Here is a 22582-nt window from a genome sequence, read left to right as displayed (position 1 = left end):
GAAAGAGGAGGATAATAGTCCGCAATAAATAAAATAACTTACTGTGAAGGTTTCATTTCATAGGCAGGGATTGTCGGTCAGTAAAACACCCATCATGAAAATAATGATAGAATTCGCAATACCAGACACTATAACGTTCAGCACTGGATAAGGTGTACACTGCTATTTAATTTGACACTCATAGTCTTTAAATCAGTAATAAGTACATTTCTCCTACCTCCATCAAAATAAAACTTATATAACTGGATTCACAATAAAATTTACTTAAAAATGGTATTTTAATATTTTTATTGTGATTTGTATAGTTGAAGAAATTGCTATTTAAATCCGACTATTAATGAAACATGCCAGCATAGCATATTTTATTTAGGTAGATTACTTTTTGCAAATAAATGGTTAGGGTTTGGTCACATAAATACTTGAAGCAGAAGTTGTACCCGTCAACGACGTTTCTAGTTGTTTTAGCTAATCAGAGAAAAGAATTGTCTTTGCTACAGAATTTGAACACAACACATGTCTTTCCAGTTAAAAGTTAGAATCTCTCACAGTTGACGCTTTGTCAACTAACTTACAAAGTATTCATTTTATTTTTGTTATTTAGAAAACATAAGTTTTTAATTATGGAAAGGAAAAGAAGATTTTTTAAAAATAAATTTTTTGAAAAAGAATGACCAACAATGCTTTTAAATGAGTTAAAACGCACAAGCCACTTATCTAGTTAAATAAAAGAATAACTTTCATTGGGTTTGTTTTACAATTCACAGAGGTATGAAAAAGTGGTCAAAAAACAAATATATAACAAATAAATGTTACCAAAGACAAATTACTTTTCTACTTACCTCAATAAATTTTTAGTATTGTAAATGTTTATTCTGTTCAAAAAACATGGCCGCAAAGTCTCTTGAAATCTCCACAATGACAAAATAGTAATTTGAAGCGGTTAAAATGAAATTTAATTATCCTAATTAGTTTAATGTATTTGAAAACATAATTGTAATCTGTACAAAATTTCCTTTCATTTCATATGCTACAAGCCATAATTAGTTAATTATTTCTTTGAATTGTGTCGTAGTTGCCATCTTGGATTTTTCACAGTGTAATGATGACAAATGATAATGTCAATCAGAATGATATTTCGCTTGATGATAAAGCCTTACCTCCCATTTTTTTTTTTTAAAACTATTTTTATGATGCTTCTACTTGAAGCTGTTAAAATTAAACTTAATTATGCTAATTAGTTGAATGTACTTAAAAACATAATTCTGATATGTACAAAAGTATTTATCTAACCTAGCATGGACGCCCGGTGTAGTCTGGTCATAAAATATGCTTAATTATGATAATTTATGCAGATTTCGTATAAATTTTTATAAAGTCAATTTTTTTTTATCGATTCTTATATATTATAAAGTTGTGATTTCAAAAATTAAAAAATATGTCCACGTGATTTAGGTGCATCAGCTTGAATTGAAGCTGAAACCGAGACTTATGAAGAAAAAAAAAGATAATTTAGTTCCTTCAGCTGTAATTGAAACTGAAACCAAAACTTATGAAGAATTCTTGGCAAAATTATTTATTACAAGAAATGGTGTGGTATAGAAATAGTCACTCAGAAGAAAAAAGATGTAAGTGCGACACACAAAATAACACACACACGCTATTGTATTAATATATAGATGATATATTTCACCAATATTTGATCTGACAATTTTATTCTATAGCTGTGAATTGCCATTTCCAGAGAAAATGAAAAGGCAGGTGGGATGTACCTCAGATTCAACTCAAACACATTCATGATCTACTTAATGTAAATGTGAGAAGATGTATGAAGTAAAAAAAACAAAAAAAAAACCTACCATATTTTTCAGGAATATGAGTGTTGATAAGACCCAATTCAAATGCTTTATGGATAATAGGCCATGGATACTAAATATAAATAAAAGAAAATATTGATAATGAAAAGAAATAGTGAAAAAAAATGCAAATGGTCTATATTGTTTAAACTAGCATTGAGCCTGCTACACTCTATTGTCTGACATAATATCCAATTAAATATTAATTTCCTTTCTCACAATATTAGCTCATGAGATGTGTCGAGACCATAACCACCTGAAATATTTTGTTTTGTAATATAATGCCACATTTATCTAAGTCTATAAATATCAGGATTTTACATACGGATTCAATGTATCCACGTCTTCTACAAACATGACTTTCAGCTACCAGAGAGAATTATGTTGCAGAATAATTATTGTCATTGAAAATAGTGACTTTACTTGAAATAATAACAAACACTTAACACAAGAGAAAGAACTATATTTATAAAAGCAAAAAGATAATTTTTTTTTACATCCAATTTTTTATCAAAGTAACACAAAAAGTAAAGATATTAAAAAAAAGGAATTACAATATATTGGCCTATTTTCACACTCTAAATTTGACTGGGTTGTGATACCTACTTAATACAAATTAATTACATGTTAGTAGATTTTCTTTTAATAAACTTATTAATAAGTTTATCCAAGTCCATTTGTTACATATATTATCCCTTCCCCCAACTTATAAACTAGAACATGATGGTGGTGTCATATAGACGAGCCTTCTGAGTCTAATTTTCAAACTCCTCAGACTAAAATCCACAGGTAAAATATCAATTGAAATAAATATATAGAAAATACTGCCAAGATGGGCTCTCTCTACCAGGCTAGAAAACTTCTCACATCTGCCAGTATCCTATATTTCTACAAAGTCAGTTTCTGTCAAATTCATCCTTATCACTTCCATCCACGTTTTTCTCGTCCTTGTGAACTATTCCTGTTACTTCAACTGGTCTACATCTAGTAACTCAAGAACTAAAAAATCAAAAAAATCATAACCTAATAGAGACCGCATTGTATACCAAACTCAAGTCTCATAACTACAATGTTGCATTCCTGTGCTTGTCTTATGAAATGTGCTCCGATGAACTTAACGCACTTGTACCTTATCACTGTAAGAAAACCCAACCAAATTGATAAGCGGAAAAATCCCATCCCTTCACTGGAGAAATTCAGAGATGTCAGAAAACTTTCTAACAATCGTTTCTTTCCTCAAGCTGCTTACCTTTAGAATTTCATCCCTGCTCTATTTCCTTAACTATATCAACATGCAGAAATTTAAATGTAATGTAAATACATATCTCGCTACAGAACTTCCTGAACCTAGGATGCCCCTTACTATAAATCTGGCTCCTAATTCACAGTATCTCAGTGACAGTGTGCTTTGTTTGAGGTGTGAAATCATGGTAATTTGCTAAATGCTTATCTATATAAAAGCCAAGTACGTCCAAGGATGGAATACTGTTGCCATATCTGGGCAGGAGCTGCTAAAAACAGCCTATCCTGCCTTGACAGAGTACAAAATAGACTTCGTGGCTTAGTGGGGGATGCCCTTTTCTCTACCCTGCAACCTCTCTCCCACAGAAGAGACGTTGCGAGCCTATCCTTGTTTTATCGTTATTTCCATGGCAGGTGCTCGTCTGAACTCCAATCTCTGGTCCCCCCTCGCCAATCTTTCACGAAAAACACCCGTCTAGCTGAATCCACTGTGAAAAATTTCCCCCACTCTATATCTGTGCCTAAATCAAAATGCGGATTCCATGAACAAAGCTTCTTTCTTAGAACTGCACGCCTGTGGAACTCTGTTCCGTCTGCCTGCTTCCCACCGGACTACAACTTGGATGTGTTCAAGTCCAATGTTAACAAATTCCTAATGAACCACCCCCTTAAGTAAACACTTCATCAAATCTCCACACTAACGTAATGTACTTGCAATAACCCTTATCCCTGAGTGGCTTCCAGGCCTTGATAAGTGGTGATCACTGTGTAAAAAAAATAAATAAATAAATAAATAATAATTATATTTGATTACAAATGAAAAGAAATTACTTTAAAATAAAGATGTATTTAATTGGCTGTTACTGCACGAATGTCCATTAAATATTTCATATTTGTTGGTTCCAAAATTCAAGGGTACGCAACTCTGCTGTCTAAAATGTTTTCATCAAGCAAGATGACTTACAGATAGAGTTATTACTTTTTAAACATTAAATGACTTCCGTTTCCTCTCTCAATCGCTGTCAGCCTAGACAAAGAGTCTGAGAATATAATTTACTAGACTACCCGTGACCCATTGGGTCAATATTTTAGATTAGCTATGGAATTAATGCATGAGCGTGACACTTAAAGAAAATAGTTTTTGTGACATAACAGAAACATTTCTATGAAAGTATATTTAAATGAAAAAAGAATATAGATAGATTTCTATGAGTAGTTCTGTTTATAATTGTTTATTTTTTTGAAAAAAAATTACAACCATTGAATTATAAGTGGTTTGCCATATTTATAAGTAAATGTGCACTGAACAGATACCATACGAGGGGCGTGCAATACGTAATGCCCCTGACCCACTTCCAGTTGTCTGATTTAGCTGAAATTTTGCATGTGCAATGATTTATATCTCTACGGGTTATGTGACAAATTACAGCTCTGAACTAATTGTGGTTTCTGTTTTACAGGTGTTTGAACTGAGTCAGGTGTGAAATGGAGCCTGTTGAATGTTGAGCAGTGACCCGGGTTTTTGTATTTGAAAGGACGCACACCACAGGACTATTGATGAAATGAAAGAAACTTATGGTGATAATGCCCCATCATATGACCTATGACCTTGTAAAATGCTGGCATCGTGAATTCAAACATGGCCGGAAGTCTGTGGAAACAGCTCCCAGACCTGGTTGCCCCCCCCCCCTTCTGCCATTGATGAGGCATCTGTCCATCAAGTTGAGGCTGCCATTTTGGAAGATCGACGTATTACTATTTGCCAAATAGCCCAAGATGTCAAGATTAGTACAGGGTCTGTGGAAACTATCATTCATGACCATTTGCATATGCATAAGGTGTCTGTTAGATGGATTCCCATGTTGCTCACACCATTCCAGAAGCGAGAACGCGTCAAGTGCTCGAGGATGAATTTGGAGATGTGCCAAGAAGATGAGTGAAAGTTTTTCAAAAGACTGATTACACAGGATGAAACCTGGGTCCATCACTATGATCCAAAGCCCAGTCAATGCAGTGGAAGCACTTTGACTCACCACCTACAAAGAAGGCAAGAGAGCAGCCCTCCGCTGGCAAGGTCATGTTCAGTCTTCTGGGACCAGGGCGGAGTAGTGATGATAGATTTCCTGGCAATGGGTACCACAATTACAGGTGCCTATTATGCTTCACTTTTGAGGAAATTAAGGGAAGCTATCAAAATCAAAAGGCGGGGCAAGATCAGCAAAGGTACCCTCCTTCTGCAGAACAATGCTCCGGTCCACAACTCGCATGTCACCAGATCAGAAGCATGTGAGAGTTATGAAATCTCCTCATCCTCCCTACTCTCCTGACCTTGCACCCTCTAACTTTCACCTCTTCCCAGCCATGAAGTTGTTTTTGAAAGGAAAGCGTTTCCCAGATGATGCAGCCTTGATTTCTGAAGTCACGTCGTGGTTGGAGGACCAACCTGGGGTGTTCTACAAAAACGGTCTCCAGAGCTGCATCAAACGATGGGAGAAATGCATAACTCTGGGTGGTTCCTATGTAGAGAAAGACTAATAACTGTGCCAAGTTTCGTTGCTCTACTGCTATGGGAAGTAGGTCAGGGGCATTGCTTATTGCACGCCCCTCATAATACTTCAAGTTAAATTCAAATTTTTATATATCTTTTTTAAATGAAATTGTTAGTTGAAAGTACAGAATAGTTAAAAACACTCTCCCCATGTTAAGAATGGCTTTTTAAATAGAAAATGAAAATAAAATGTAACTCTTTTCATTTATTTTAAACAAACATTCATGACCCATTGGGTCAAATATTTAATTTATGTTAATAATAAGGTCAATAAAACTAATAAAGACAATGAATGTTTTTAAGAAAGTTGTATTAAAAAATGGAGAATAAATTAAAAAAAAAAAAAAAAGGAAGGTGGTGGGGAAATCACTGTTGTAAATTGTTCTTATGGTTGTCAACGGGTCAAAGTTGATTTATTTGTAAGAAAATTGCAACAGTATAGTTGTAATACAGATTAGTTGCAAAACATCTCCACCCTTCCCATGTTAAATAATAATTTCTAAATAATAACGCTAATATTTTAGTCCGCAGGTAAATTCTGCAAAAGTAGCAATTTGTGTTTATTTTTTTTACGCTGTTATGGGTTTATGTTTATTTACGCATGCACAACCGGAAGTCGTAAACCGGATGTGTGGTTACAACACTCATTACAAGGTCATTTGAGTTTTATAATTATATAGATTTCCCTTCCTTGGTCACTTGATCATTATAGTGTCATTTTTATAGCTTGTAATTCAACTATGTAGATAGAAGCATTATTTGGTAATCTGATTTGTTTAATGGTGTGCATGATAGCTTTTTTTTTTCCTGGTTTCATCCAGGGTTTTTAACCTGATTAAAAACAGTATGACTATTGTATTTACCAGAGTTCTCCAAATTCATTTTAGCTGAAGTGGTTGGTTATATTGCTTTTCATGTGCAATATGAATCTTAAAGAAAGGCTTAGATCCAGATTACCTCAGAAGATTAAACCTGGACAATATAGGTATGTATGTGAAGAACAGGAGACTATTAGTATAATCACATTAAAAGAATGGATGAGAGTACTTGGGTGTAGAGCAGTTGAAGTAGCAAGATTAGTTCACAAGACAAGGTCAAGGAAAACTGGATGGAAGTAATAAGGATGGATTTGAAAGAAAGAGGGTTAAATAAAGACCTATCCAGAAATAGATTAGTTTAGAAATCAATTTTTAAAAGGTGCCCGATGCATTTCAGCATGTAAAAATGGATCTTAAACCAATCATGATGGGAATTTAAGATGCACAATTTTTTTAGGAATACATTATACACAAACAGAAATCAGTTGTCTTACAAATGCTAAATATTTATGAGTATGTGTGCTAGTATCAATGTTATTTTTCTAATCAACTATGGTGTGGTTTGTATTTGCTAATATTGTTTTGTTGTTGTCATTCTTTAAGCACAACACTAACAACACAGAAAATATACTTTTATTGTCGATGATGCTGAGGGATGGTGGGTTGTTAAGACACACACAAGAATTTGATAGTTTTTTTCTTTTTTTAAAGGAATTACCATTTATCAAGGCCCAGAGGCCACTCATGGATAAGGGTTAAAGAGTGTACAGTAGTCAAAGGGATATCATCATAGTAATTGTTGGAAGTGTAAATTTGGTAAATTAGATTACTTAAGGGAAACAGTTCATCAAAAAGTTATTTACATTGGACTTGAAGATGACCATATTGTAGTCAGCAGGAAAGCAGGCAATTGGAAGAGAATTCCACAGGTGTGCAGTTCTAAGAAAAAAAGCTTTGTTCATAGAATCTACGTTTAGGTTTAGGCACAGATAAAGAGTGGGGGAAATTATTGATAGTGTTTCCATCTAGACGAGTGTTTCTCATGAATGTTTGACAAGGAGGGGACCATAGATTGGGACTCAGATGAGCACTTGCCATGAAAATAACGATACAGCAGAGACAGGCTCGCAACATCTCTTCTGTGAGAAGTTGATTCTTTTCAGGTCCAAATTGTCAACCAATTTCCAATCTTAATTCCGAATTGCTATTACTCGTATATAACAATTTGTGATCATCTCAAGCACCCCCATGCGATGACATTGTCTAAATAGCTATGCCCTCCCCTCTTAACTATTTCATTTGTTGACAGTGGTTTCAATGAACGACAATTTTGTTTTCCTTCTCACAGTGCATCTGGATTTTAGCTGCATGTATTTTTTTTTTTACTTCTTATTTAACCTGCGCAAAGTATATTGCCAAGTGAACATAAGTTACTATTTGAGGCCATATCTACAGGGGCACAATGTACAATGTCTGTTCAAATTTAAATTTCTGCATGTTAGTACAGTGAGAGAAGTAGGAGACTGGGAGAAAATTACAAAGTCTAGCAGCCCAAGAAAAAAAAAAAAAACATTTAAGTAGAATGCTTTCCAGCATCTAAAAGACCTAAACTCAAGTCGTGAAATTTTGCCACTTGTCAGGTTAGTATTTACATCAAGGGAGCACAAACGCTATGAGTTCGTCAAAGCACATTCTATCAAAATATTTGTAAAACATGCACAAGGATGCAACATTGCGGCAATGGATAATGCAGGACCTATTAGGTTGGAGACTTTTTTGAACATGTCTAAGAGGGAGAGCCTGCATGTGGTAACAATACTCTATGCATGGGTGAATGGTGGCTTTATAAAGGTACAAGATACTGTCAGGTATGAGTAATTTTCTAGCACAGTAGAGAGAGTACACATTCATTGCAGCAGCCCTGGCAATGTCTTCAAAGTATTCATTCCAACTCATGTTATCTGTGAATACTACATCAATGCATTTGAACAAAGACTCTCAAGCAGCATATTATTAGTTTTTTTTTGTTTTTTTTTACATAAGCATCACCACTTATCAAGGCCCAAAGACCACTTGAGGATAAGGGTTAAAAGTGTGTAACATGATCGACTTGATGGAGCGAATTGCCCCTCATTTAGGAGCTGGGTATGCTAAGATAGCTTTAATAGATCCCGGGCAACAGAAGATATCCCAAAGACTTAAAGTAGAAGATATAAATATATATTTTATTTCATTGTAAAAATATATACAATTGTTTTATTGTTTGGAAGTCAGAGATATATATTTTGTTATTCAAAATTGACAACAGGAAATGTTAGAACAATGGCTTGATATTGTCTGGCCTGACGAGTCAGTGCCAGGGGGTTCTGACTGACAGCTGATGACCCCTGGGGTCATGCGAATTAGATGTTGACTTTGAGCCCAGATTGCAAAATTAGTGATATGGCCGAATTGTACACCCGCAAAATTTGGGGTTTTCTCCAATTTCGTGGAGTAATTTGATTGGCTTGGAGATGTTCCACCCCGAACACACACCGATACCTAATGCTAGTATCGCGCAAAATTAGTCAGTTTCCAGCCAGAGAGTGTGTGCGAAACTCGAAGTAACAATACCGCTCTCTGAGATGTGACCGCCACACCCCTCCTCCAACCTGTCTGAGACTATCTCCGAAGAGAGACTCTTAAAAACTTACTAAGAACTGAACCATATATTTGTAAAAAAATCTGTAATATATTTTGTGAAGTAGAATAGAATTCAAGCATCTGTTGTCCTTCTTGCCTGCGTGAGTTTTGTTATTTTTCAGCATACCAGATTCAATGTGATGCCTATTGAAGTACCAGACGATACGAGCCGAGTTTTACGAAGTTTTCGAAGATTAGGGGTCCTTATGTAACTTCATAAGAGAGGGTGTTACAAGTGTACAGTAGTCAATTGAACAATATAGTAATTGTTAGTAATGAAAATTCGGTAAATTTGTTAACTTGTTTACGTTGGACTTGAAGATAATCAGATTGTAGTCAGCTGGAAAGCAGGAAAACGGAGTCCATTTTGAACTCTATCAAGGTAAGGTAAGTCCTTTCTAGCAACTCCTGCCCAAATATGGCAACAGTACTCCATTCTTGGACGTACCTGGCTCTTATATAGAGAGAGAATTGCATCAGCAGTGAGATATCTACTGTATCGATAGAAGGATCCCACCATTTTTCCAGCGGCCTTAGCAACAGATTTAATGTACGTGTTCCATTTAAGATCAGAAGCTTGTCAAAACATGGTCTCCAAGACGAGAGCCATTCATTTCAATTGATGCCAAATGGGGATCAGAACGTTGATGATGTAAAGAGAGAAGCTTAGTTTTAGATGCATTAAAAGTAACCAGCCACTCCTTTCCCCATTGTACTACGTGCTCAAGATCAGAGGAGAGAGAATCAGAGAGAACTTGGTCGTTTACTGACTTAGATGTGCTACCATAGATGGTAGTGTCATCAGCATAAATGTCTACAAATGATGTAAGGATGTGATTTAGAAGATCATTAATGTAAATCAGGCAGAGAGTTGGGCCCAGGATGGAACCCTGAGGGACTCCAGCATTAATACTGTGAGCTTCTGATTTTTGTCCATCAACTACTACTCTTATGAACCTATCAGAGAGAAATGATTTAATAATTAAGACATTTCCAGCTATACCATAGCTGGAGATCTTGTGAAGTAAACCTTTATGCCATACCCTATCAAAGGCCTTTGATATGTCAAGAGCAATTGCCCTAGAAATGTTGCCTCCGTCGAGAGATTTGCTAATCCTATGAGATATAACTGTAAGCACATCTGCTGTAGATCTAGCAGAACGGAAACCATATTGCATTTCACTAAGAAGGTTATTTTTGTTGAGACGGTTGATTACTTCTCTATTTAACAGAGATTCCAGCAACTTACTCATGACGCACAGGAGACTTATTGGCTTGTACAGAGAGGAAGATGAGCGATCACCTGAATTCTTAAGTACAGGACATACTGATGAGATTTTCCAGGATGATGGGAAGCAATTCTTCTTAAGACAACGTTTAAACAGTTTTGTAAGTATCGGCGCTAGTTCTGGTTGAAGTTTTTTGAGTACTATAATTGAAATACCGTCAGGGCCGGTTGCTTTACTGGAATCAAAGTTTTTGATTAGCTTGGCAACATCACGAACAGATATTTGTATATCACATAGCGTGTTTTCTGATACAGGAGGAAATATTGGGGGTTGGTGGCCTTGGTCGCAAAGGGTAGAATTAGCTACAAAGTTTTTGGCAAAGAGTTTGGCTTTGTCCGATGCTGACGAGATTACCTCAGGTCCATTGATGATAGTTGGGATAGAGCACACGCTTCTGTTCAAGATTTTGTTTGCTATTTGCCAAAACTGGTGGGAACCAAGCTGCTGCTCAGCTACTTTGGACTTGACGGACTGAGCATACAACTCTCTTGCGTTCTTTATTACTTTCTTACAATGGTTGCTGGCAGTCCTGAAAGCGGCTTTAGTTTCCATACATCTATTACGTTGGAAGCAGTGGAAAAAGTGATTTCTGTGCACAATGGCAGCAGCACATTCTGGAGAGAACCATGGCTAGCTGTTAGGTTTTTGCTGGAACTTTTTCGAGGATATGAAACAGTCTATACCTATAATTAACCATTCTGTCAGGTCTGATACTATAGATGACACATCCTTTTTAAACATGGAACGCAGAGGTAGATCTCATATAAATGTACCAAAGCTATCCCAGTAAGCCATAATGTATCGATATATTGTACGAGAGAGAGGTATGTCTGAGGACTTATTACATTTCATTTTTATCTTAATTGATACAACAGAGTGGTCGGAAGATCCAAGAAGAGACAGAACGGAAACTGAACATAGTCCAGGGCAAGTTGTAAGAAAAAGGTCTAGGAGACTCGCATACTGGTCATCAGTGTTGGGCACACGGGTGGGTTCGTGAACAATCTGAGTGAGGTCATAAGCAATGGAGAAATCATGACAGAACCTCCCCTCATCAGTCTTGTTTGAGTGGGTTAACCATTCCACATTGTAAACATTGAAGTCTCCACATACGTGAATGTTAGCTGAAGGATAAGCAGATAGGACTTGGTCAATTTTCAGATATGCCTTTAAAGATAGTAACTCCGCTGTTGTGGGGGCGATATAGAGTAAATATAAATGCAGTAGTGTGAGCTAATGCAACCTGGAAGCACATATAGAGTAAGTTAGGATCTTCTCTGGAAATGTCCCTACCACATGGAAAGCCATCTTTAATATAGGCACATATAATGGCGATCTTGGCGGTCAGATTTAGAAGTTAAGTTAGAGTATCCTTTAATTGCGAACTCTTCAAGGGAAATATGATAGTAAAGAAGGTTTATTGGAATTGTAAAAGGAAAGAAGTTTAGTCTTAGTAGTATTAACTGTTATGATCTATTTACATGTCGATTCCATATGACAGGAGCATTTTTTGTAAAATAGCCTTTTTGTACATTCAACAATTATTTTATCTTTTGACAATTGATTATATTATGTTGTTTCTTCCTGTGCAAGTGGTTCCATGATGCCGAGTGCATTATTTCAATTCAAATAACCTTTTGGAACATTTGACAATTATTTTATCTCTTGACCATATATCATAAGTTGTTTCTTGCATCCGATTGCCAGGTGCCTTTCTTGTCAAAATGACTTCAGTACACATGGCCTGGGTATTTAACAGTAAAAACATTAGCTAAAGTATGTTTGCTCAGATAAATTTGGTGGTATGTTGTAAACGGAAAATATTTCAGAATTTCAGAAAAATGGTCAAATGATTGATCCTGCAGAATCATGGGAGCTAGAAGTTGATGAAGCAAGTGAACATAGTGTCATCTTTTCTTGGGTTGACAACATTTTTTGGAGAAGATACAATATTGTAAGACTCTTTGTAGAAACCTCAGTGAAACAAGGCAGATGGGAAATGATCAAGTAACTGGATATCAGGACAAATAAATCGCTGATCTTTTAAGATCGTCTTAAAATTGAATTAACTCAATGGGAAACGGGTCAGGTGGCATTTTATTGCAATAAAATTATTACTTATTTTGATCAGACTATTGTTTGCATCTTGAGTGTTATTTGTGCAACGTTGCGGTCGGTGTAGCCTCCGACCTCGTTAGGTATCTTGGAAAAGAAAGGAGAAAAGTTACTGGCTTTGTAGATGGTTTCGAGATGAGACAAGTCGCTTCCTACAGATAAGGCTAGAAGAACACCATAACACTGTGACACGGGGGGGGGGACATGGGTTGAAAACTCAGGACTAGCTGATTATATGATCTGAAAGAAAAAAGAATACACTTCCCTTTATGAAACAAGATCAAAATATTTAACAGGGATACAAGATGGAAAATTAGACGATTAAAAGTGACACATATGCTTAAAAAAAAAAAAAAAAAAGGAAAGAAAGAAAAAATTACTAAAGCAGATCAAGCATATATATAAATAAAAATTGTACAACCCCTCCTTAAAATTTCAATCGTTAAAGGGAAACAATCCAGTCAAACTTTTACCTCCCCTTCTCAACCAATTTTTCTTTTTTTTTTTTTTTTTTTTTTTTTTTTACACACACACGAAACCACAGCAAAGAAAAAAAAAACAACTCCAAGAACATGAAACCATCTACAGAGCCAGTAACTTTTCTCCTTTTTACTCCAAGATGGCTAAGAAAGGTCAGAAGCTACACTGACCGAAACGTTGCGCAAATAACACTAAAGATGACAAGAACAATAGTGTGATGAAAACAAGCTCTCATCTAAAAAATCCAGAATTGTAATAAAGTTATCATCAGACAGCACATGCACAAATAATGATGCTAGCAAGCCAACATATGATTTTGATCAAAATATTAATGTAGGGTCATCTTGACAATGACCGCGTTATGCGACACCAATAGAATTTAAAGGGATTTCATGATTTTATAGAAAAGATTATAATTGTAACTTTTGCTGCTTTGCTTAAATTTATAATCTTGTAGAATAATTTCTCAAACCTAATGTCAAATGTAGTGCCAAAAATATTAGTTTTTATGAGATAAAAGATCCAATCTACCTCGCCAGTCTTGTCATAATGTGGTGCCACAGGGATCATCTCTTCTTGGGCAAATTTACGTGCCAACTGACGAAATTCTTCCTGCTGTTCTGTAAAAGCTAAATTAAAAAAAACATACAAACAATATATTTTATAAAAATCAAAATGACATATTCAGAAAGCGAACTTACTTTTGTTTTTTGTTTTTAAATTGTGATTTAAAAATTAATTCATAAAAACAAAAAATATTCCTTTTTTCTTTTTTGCTTTAGATGATTATATGTAAACAATCTGAAAACTTACTAAGTAGCAAATCAGAAATTAAAAAACAAAACATTTTAAACTTTCTCATTCAGAAATATATAATTATTACTGCCGGATGTGGTCTGGAAGTGGGTGATCATTTAAATTAAATTTATTTGCAAAAATGATCCTCTTTTCTAATATCTAAAATGTTTTTTTTTTCTTTTTAATGTCTACTTTTTATTTATTTTTAGGAGAATTAACACAGGGTACAATGCTAGATGACATTTTTTTTTATTTAAAAAAAAAATTTGATTGTTTTCTTTTCCTTAAAAGAAACTTATACCTACAGAGGAAGATCGACTAGATGATAGAAGACTCTTTGTTGATATTGATATCTCTGACCAAATCTTTATTTACCAACCTTTCTCTCAGATTTATTTTATCAATTCCTCCAATGTTTCCCTGGGAACTGGATATGGTATCTTAACTTTTCTATATTTACTAACCAAAGAACTCATCCATTCTCTCAATGTGACCACACCAACAAAGTCTTCTGTTCTGCACACACCTACCTATACTTTGCAAATGTAATCTTCCTCTGAAGTTATCAGGTTTAAACTTATCTTTAAGATTCACATTATGTTCATATCATTTCTATATATTCACATTATGTTCATACCATTTCTATATATTCACATTATGTTCATATCATTTCTATATATTCACATTAGGTTCATACCATTTCTATATATTCACATTATGTTCATACCATTTCTATATATTCACATTATGTTCATACCATTTCTATATATTCACATTATGATCATGTCATTTCTATATATTCACATTATGTTCATGTCATTTCTATATATTCACATTATGTTCATACCATTTCTATATATTCACATTATGTTCATACCATTTCTATATATTCACATTATGTTCATACCATTTCTATATATTCACATTATGTTCATACCATTTCTATATATTCACATTATGTTCATACCATTTCTATATATTCACATTATGTTCATACCATTTCTATATATTCACATTATGTTCATACCATTTCTATATATTCACATTATGTTCATATCATTTCTATATATTCACATTATGTTCATACCATTTCTATATATTCACATTATGTTCATATCATTTCTATATATTCACATTATGTTCATATCATTTCTATATATTCACATTAGGTTCATACCATTTCTATATATTCACATTATGTTCATATCATTTCTATATATTCACATTATGTTCATATCATTTCTATATATTCACATTAGGTTCATACCATTTCTATATATTCACATTATGTTCATATCATTTCTATATATTCACATTAGGTTCATACCATTTCTATATATTCACATTATGTTCATATCATTTCTATATATTCACATTAGGTTCATACCATTTCTATATATTCACATTATGTTCATATCATTTCTATATATTCACATTAGGTTCATACCATTTCTATATATTCACATTATGTTCATATCATTTCTATATATTCACATTAGGTTCATACCATTTCTATATATTCACATTATGTTCATATCATTTCTATATATTCACATTAGGTTCATACCATTTCTATATATTCACATTAGGTTCATACCATTTCTATATATTCACATTATGTTCATATCATTTCTATATATTCACATTAGGTTCATACCATTTCTATATATTCACATTATGTTCAGATCATTTCTATATATTCACATTATCTTCATATCATTTCTATATATTCACATTATGTTCATATCATTTTTTTCTATGCAGTACATCCTCAATGGCCAGGCTTTACTACACTATTTGTAATTAAATTAACTTGGATAAATATAATTTGTCTACAACGTCTTGGTTCATAATGAAAGTTGTATTAATACTACATCGAGTTTGAAGGAATTACCTCCCTTTGAACTAATGTATACATAGTGTTATGATTGTGCTCGGGAAGGAAGAAATCAAATCAAATTACTCTATGGAAGATAAAAAGACGAAGAAAGTAACTGTATATTATACATCTTAAAATAAAATGAATCCTAAATAAAATACAAACATAACCGCAGCCTGTATTTCTGCCCAAAGATGATATGCATCAAATATGAAACATCAATATAGACGTGTGGCATTTCCTATTGCTTCTCATCACTTTGAGAGGCAACAGGAAATGCCACTCACTCAACTTCCTACTATAATACATGCACGCCGAGCCAACTTGCTTTAAATTTTCCAGTTAAATAAAGTTCATTATTTATGAAAGAGAAGCCACATTATATATTTCTTGTGAATGTTACAACTCTGTTCTCCCAACAAACAGGATTTCTTTCGCATAAATTACAGAAGCTCTTCCACTTTACACACTGGTGACCATAACATGTTATGAAACAAGCAAATCTCCTGATATCAACATCTGGAAACTGATAAATCTAAAAAACAAATAATATGCAACAAGAACTTTATGTCTTATTTGGCAGTTTAAAGAGGCACTCATGTAAAAAAAAATATACAAAAATAATGTTTTGCCGCAACTTTCTGTCCCCCAAACTGGTGATCTAAAAAATATCAGCAACCTACGATACAAAAATATCAGCAACCTACGATACAAAAAATGCATGTCAACAAATCTTTACTTTGATGTTAAATGTATAAAATAAAGTTTCATTTAAGAGTACTTAAAAAAAAATATGGCCAAATAAAACAAATACATTTACTTTTTTTTATGCCTGTCAAAAAGAAAATAATTGGATATTAATAGCAAAAAAACATTTATGCCCAACAACAACTCTAAAAGCTTTTTTCAAATTAAAAAAGTCAGCCGATGTTGAATATTTTTTTCCTGTCTCCTCCTGTCCCCACATTTTGTTAAAGCAAAAATGGCAGCTTTCAAAGTTTGTGGTGCTCAAATCCTTTTGTGCCAGAATAAATATTTTTCTATCGCTCAGGATAGTGGCTTATTTGGAAACCATTATAAAAAAAAAACACAAAAATAAAAAGATTTTTAGTTTAAGGGAAATTTGTTTCTTATGAAATTCATGTTTTTCGTTTACACTTTGATTTTTTAACTTAATAAACACCTTATCGCATTCAAATGTTGCTTTTGAGATCTGCTTGTTGGAATCACATTATTCAGAGTCAATATCAGCAGCATTTTGCCCTAACTCTTGCCTGTCATTTGCATTTCTAAAACAATATGACAATTTTCGATTTTTTGCACTAAAAAAAAAAAAATAAGATGTGTCAAAAGAATTTCTTATATTAAACAATGTATATATAAGTATTTTTCTATTATGTCCCCCTCACACACACACGACAATTAAATAACTTATCAGCTTTATTCGTACATCACTTATCAGAAATATTTTATAAAATTTTTTTTACAATTTTAAGCCAGAAAAGAAAACAAACTATCAAATTTCTTGCCATTGTTATTAATTTTAATAATGTGGTTTTATGAAGGTTTAGATTTTTTTAGTTTGTAATATTCTGTTTTTGGTAATAATTTACATATTTATACCTTCCCTTATGCCCCACGTATCGTAAACCTTACTGAGAATCCTTTCCAACACTGTGGCATTATTTCTTCATGTCACTGCCGAGTTAAGTACAAACTCTTATTTAATGGAAGTTAGTGGAGGTAAGATGGAGTCATAGACAACAGTACAAACACACACTTCCATCTATGCATCATAATATAGACTAACTTCTACTTCTCCACAAGGGGACAGTACAGTCAGATTTATACTCCATGTTTGCAACAGTACAGACTAATATGTATTCCACACATAATTACATGTATACTTCAACCTTAGTCTACCTATGAACCACTCCCCCATGTCCAATATTCATTGTTGCTAATATTCTTTTTCATTTTCTTTATGCGTAGACATAAACTGGTAAAGTTACATTCTAAGTTAGCAATACCTTCGTATATCCCTTTCTTCTTTCTTAGCATTTGCAACAATATATTATCAGGATATAAACCTTGTTGAATGTACTTGAAGGCTATTTGTCTATTGGAGAACAATAACCTTCATCAAATGGCTTTGAATCATCAACTTCAAAATTACCTGCCTACAAATAACAGTAAATTCTCAGCCCTACAGCAAATAAACAGATTTTCTGGGAGACTACTTTGAATTCACCTCACCCCTGCAGTCATGAAAATCATCACAAAACGGTCTATTTTTCTTTACATGAATTGGATCACTCCAGAATTTCACCCACAGTGAAACTTATTTCAGTTAGAATCTTCAAGCTGAACATGAGATTGAATTTACTATCTGAATCCTCCCTTTTTATCATGTCATTCCACAGACAATACTCAGACACAATTTAAAGACATCCACTGAGTGGCCAAAGCTACTTGGAAGTTTTCACTTTTCAGCAAAAGAACATTCTTTACTTTTCAGCAAAAAACAATCATTTCAGATTGAAATGAACAATTTTTTATTCTAATTTTTTTTACTTTGCATGTCATTCAAAATTTATTCTCATGTGCAGCTACAATCAATAAAAAATCTATTGATTTTATTTGCTAAAAGTATAAGCAAAAAATAATGTAATTATTATGAAAGATTCCTTTTTTCTTTTATGTACAAGCAATCTATTGCATAGCCGTGATTTGGTTGGTGAAAACCAGTCCATCTAAACTCACATATTGGTACACAATATGTCATTGCGCATATACACTCGCAGTTTTATTTAATTTCTGTGCCAAGCTAGACATGCACTAAATACGACAGTTCAGGTTAAGATATCAATGCAGACGATTGTGGCATTTTCACTCACTTCATCAATACAGATGGGAATCGGCTCTACTCCAACTCTAGAATGCCTTTCTACCATAATACACGTATGTCAATCTAACTTACCGTACATGTTAAAATGTTCCTGTTAAAGATTGATTTATATTGTAGAGAAGACGGGATTATATTTCAAACTTGGGTGGCACTTTTCTTATTCAATTCAAGTCTATTTGTTTTTAATGTTACAGCCATTTGTTCAAACAAAATAACCTTTTAAAATGATCAACAGGAAGAATACACTTACTGAAGTTAAGCCCTGGGCTTGCCGCAGCTGCTGAACTATGACGTACATACTGTTTCAAGAAATGGCATTTTCGTCGAATAATCTAGAAGAAGAAAAAAAAGAGCAAACGTTGCCAACAATTAGTTTATGAAATGTTGGAAAGATCTAATCAAAACGATTCTTGCCAGTTATTTTACTTGATAAAAATTCAGGATAAAACATTAGTACATTATAATAAACAGGGCGTGTATATATGTGCGCACACACACACACAAAGTATGTGCATATATTTATCCTGACATTGTTTCTAGTCATCCTAAAATTCTCCTTGCCACTGGACTCTCAGATTGCTGCCTAAGGAGAGAAATAGTTAAAAACCTAGACATCTCGAAAGCATGTGGATTCAATCTCATCCCGGCTGTGCTATTAAAAAAATGCTCTGCCGAGGTTGCTCCAGTTTTCTCCAAATTTTACAACAAATGCCTTAACGAACCTCGCTTTCATGACTGCTTCAAAACTGCTACTGTGGTACCGGTTTTCAAGAATTCTGGCAAAAGAACTGACTCATTAAATTACCACCCGATTAGCCTCCTCCCACTTTTTGCCAAAATATTTGAGTCCATAATTAATCAAGCTCTAGTTCATCACCTTACACCTTCTGACTGACCAACAATATGGATTTAGACAAGCCCATTCCACAGCAGATATCCTAACTGTAATCTCTGAATGTAGACACCATTCACTGGATAAAACAGGAGAGGGTAGAGTGGTAGCCCTAGATATATCTAAGGCTTTTGACAGAATATGGCAAGATGGTTTTCTCAGGAAAATCAGATCATATGGTATCACTGAGAGAATACATAATGTAATTAAATCCTTCTTAAGTAAGATAAAAATTCAGGTTGTCTTCGACGGTCGTACATCTAAACAATATGATATAAATGTGGGTGTACCTCAGAGGTCTATCCTTGAACCTTTATTATTCCTAAGATTCATAAATGACCTCCTTGATAAAATAGTCTCTGAGATGGGTATATTTGCTGACACCACACTCTATAACAGGCACGAAGGGAAAACAAATGAGCACATATCTAAGGAAATGGCAGAAACACTAGAGGAAGACCTTCAATCTGTAGTGGAATGGACACAAAAATGGATGGTCACATTCAATGCTGCCAAGATTAAACTGGTTTCCGTCAATAATTACAAGAAACCTTCTTCTACCACCAATAGCAATGGCCAAAAATACATTACCTTAAAGTACTGCTTTTAAACTCCTAAGCCTAAATTTCACAGGGAACATGAGCTGGAACAGATACATTGAGAGCCAAAGCTGCTGCGAAGGTGGGCTCTCTCTACCATGCTAGAAAGCTACTTACGCCTGAAAGTATCCTGTACCTCTATAAGGTCACCATTCGCCCATGTATGGAGCACTGTTGTCACATTTGGGCTGGTGCATCTGCTTCTCGTCTCTCACTCCTGGACAGGATTCAAAAGAGAGTTGCCAACCTGATAGGTCCTGAAATGTTATCTAAGCTTCAGCCTCTCTCCCAGCAACAAAATATTGTATCCCTTTGCCTATTCTACAAGTATTTCAATGGTGAATGCTCTGACGAACTACAAGCATTTGTACCTCCTCAACATAAATACTCCCGACAAACCCAACAAGCAGCTAAATCCCATCCCTACACAGTAGAGATCCCTAGATGTAAGAAAGCCTTCTACTCTAATAGTTTATTCCCCAGAACTGCTAGACTTTGGAACTCCCTTCCGGGATTCTGCTTTCCCAACTACACTGACATGCAGAAGTTTACATGTGAACAAATATCTTGCTGCTCATCTCCTTTAATATCCCTGCAACTTATGTCCCTGATAGTAGCCCCCTACTTCAAAGTAGCATTGTGCCTTGTTTGAATTTTTAAAAAAATAATTTTAAAAAATTCCTCATTTTTGTAAATTCAAATATTTCCAGTTTTCAATGAATTTGATTCATATTCATTTTGGACACCGTTTAAGCAAGATTTCCTGGATTTCAATTTCTTCTTAAAATACCTTAAGCTTAAGTCTTAAATTTTAAATATATTTTAGAATGAAAATCATGTAATGGATTTGTATCAAAATTATAATAAGGATTTTAAACATAACATGCATTTTGATTTTAATCTCCATAAATGCACATAAAAGTGGTTTATTTTATCTGTTCTAGGCCAAGTATTTTAATTATATTAATATGTAAGAGAGAGAGAGAGAGAGAGAGAGAGAGAGAGAGAGAGAGGGAAGTAACATTATATAAAAAAAAAATTTAAAAAAAAAAAGAAAAAAAAAAAAGGGATCCTACATAGATCGATCTATGTTTTGATAAAATTAACCATTTTATCATTATATACAGTAGAACTCCAGGATATGGTGGCCCTAGGATACGTTTTTTTCAGATTACGATGTGGAATAAAATGTTTTTTCCCACCCTTGGTTACAGTCTTTGTCCCACCTTACAGTGTTATTTATAATGTTATGTGCATTATATTTATATATGGTACTGTATTTTGTTACTAATTTTTAATGCCGTATCTCAGGGTTCTAATTATATATATATATATATATATATATATATGCACACATACATACTCACAGATTTGCCCAGTATTAAACGTAACATTAAATTCCTTTGAAAAAAAAAAAAAAAAAAAAAAAAAATTAAGTAAAAAAAAGCAAAAATAAAGAAACTGAGACACGTGCATACGATTGTTTTTTCTAAACAATTCACTTCTAGTAAGTAAAAAAAAAAAAAAAAGTACTCAAGCGGAGATCGAAACCAAAATCTAAAGCCAGCGAGTGAAGTACAATAACCATTAGGCCGGCTTGACATGATCTTTAAAGTGTTTTCAAATGCCCTTATTCTTAACATAAGGAAGCTGTCATGTGAACGATTGTGAAACAGTTGACAAACAGATAAAAATCGAATGACTCCCAAGTAACAATTTTTTTCATTTTGACCCCTTAGTAGGCCCCCTTTTTTTTTTTTTTTTTTTTTAAATGAAAACCAATTAAAAAATTTTCCACAAGTCTATATTTTCCACATGCCTTATATACCAAATTTCAAGTCTGTAGATAAAAAATTTGTTGAGTATATAGGTTGAGAGTTGTCCTCTGTCTCACACACATACTAGTATACCCATCGTAGAATAGGTAAAATATATTCCCCAAACAGAACAGTTTTGCACCACTTGTCATCAACTGTCCTGTTCTTGAGTTCAGTGGCAAGGAGAAGGCTAAGATGACTAAAAATAATGTCAGGATAAATATATACACATTATAATCTTATTTTATATATATTTATATTAGTGACCATTTTAAATTTTGTAACTAATCACATGTGTTACTGATTCTATTAAATAATGAAAATACAGAAGTGAGTAGATAAAAGTAAGTTTGGTAAATTTTTACTTTCTTTCCACTTCAACACTCACCTTTTTAAAATGACAACTTTTATAGATTTTCGGTATGCTGAAAACAAATATCACATTTAAATCTTGGCTAACAAGTAGTTTTCCTGATATTAAGACATTGTTTTTTTCTCCAATGTATTACTTAATGAATTTCAGTGGTTACTGCAATTTTGTTTCAATGAAAAAATAAAAATAAAACAAAATAAAATAAAGAGAGAACATAAGATTAGATTTTTTAAAAACACAAAAAAATTATAAGAAAAGTAATGTTTGTTTAACAAGAAAAGAAAAGAAC

At 33.7% G+C, this 22582-nt stretch overlaps 1 protein-coding gene across 2 annotated transcripts in view; it reads right to left on the bottom strand.

Moving 5' to 3' along the window:
• The window catches only part of LOC145247899 (medium-chain specific acyl-CoA dehydrogenase, mitochondrial-like), a 79142-nt gene that overhangs the window by 28650 nt on the left and 27910 nt on the right, over positions 1-22582 (bottom strand). For both annotated transcript variants that reach the window (XM_080109522.1, XM_080109523.1), the window contains exons 2-4: positions 18863-18944; positions 13559-13656; positions 1857-1926 (exon numbers count right to left, since the gene is read on the bottom strand). In XM_080109522.1, coding sequence (XP_079965648.1) covers positions 1857-1926; positions 13559-13656; positions 18863-18944 — 250 coding nt within the window. The remainder of the gene's footprint in view (positions 1-1856; positions 1927-13558; positions 13657-18862; positions 18945-22582) is intronic.

This window comes from Euprymna scolopes, chromosome 26 (assembly GCF_053919585.1).
Source record: "Euprymna scolopes isolate OS-2025 chromosome 26, ASM5391958v1, whole genome shotgun sequence".
In the NCBI taxonomy this organism is placed as follows: Eukaryota; Metazoa; Mollusca; class Cephalopoda; order Sepiida; family Sepiolidae; genus Euprymna; species Euprymna scolopes.
The sequence above is the reverse complement of the archived record's forward strand: the minus strand, read 5'-3'. Positions and strand labels throughout refer to the sequence as shown.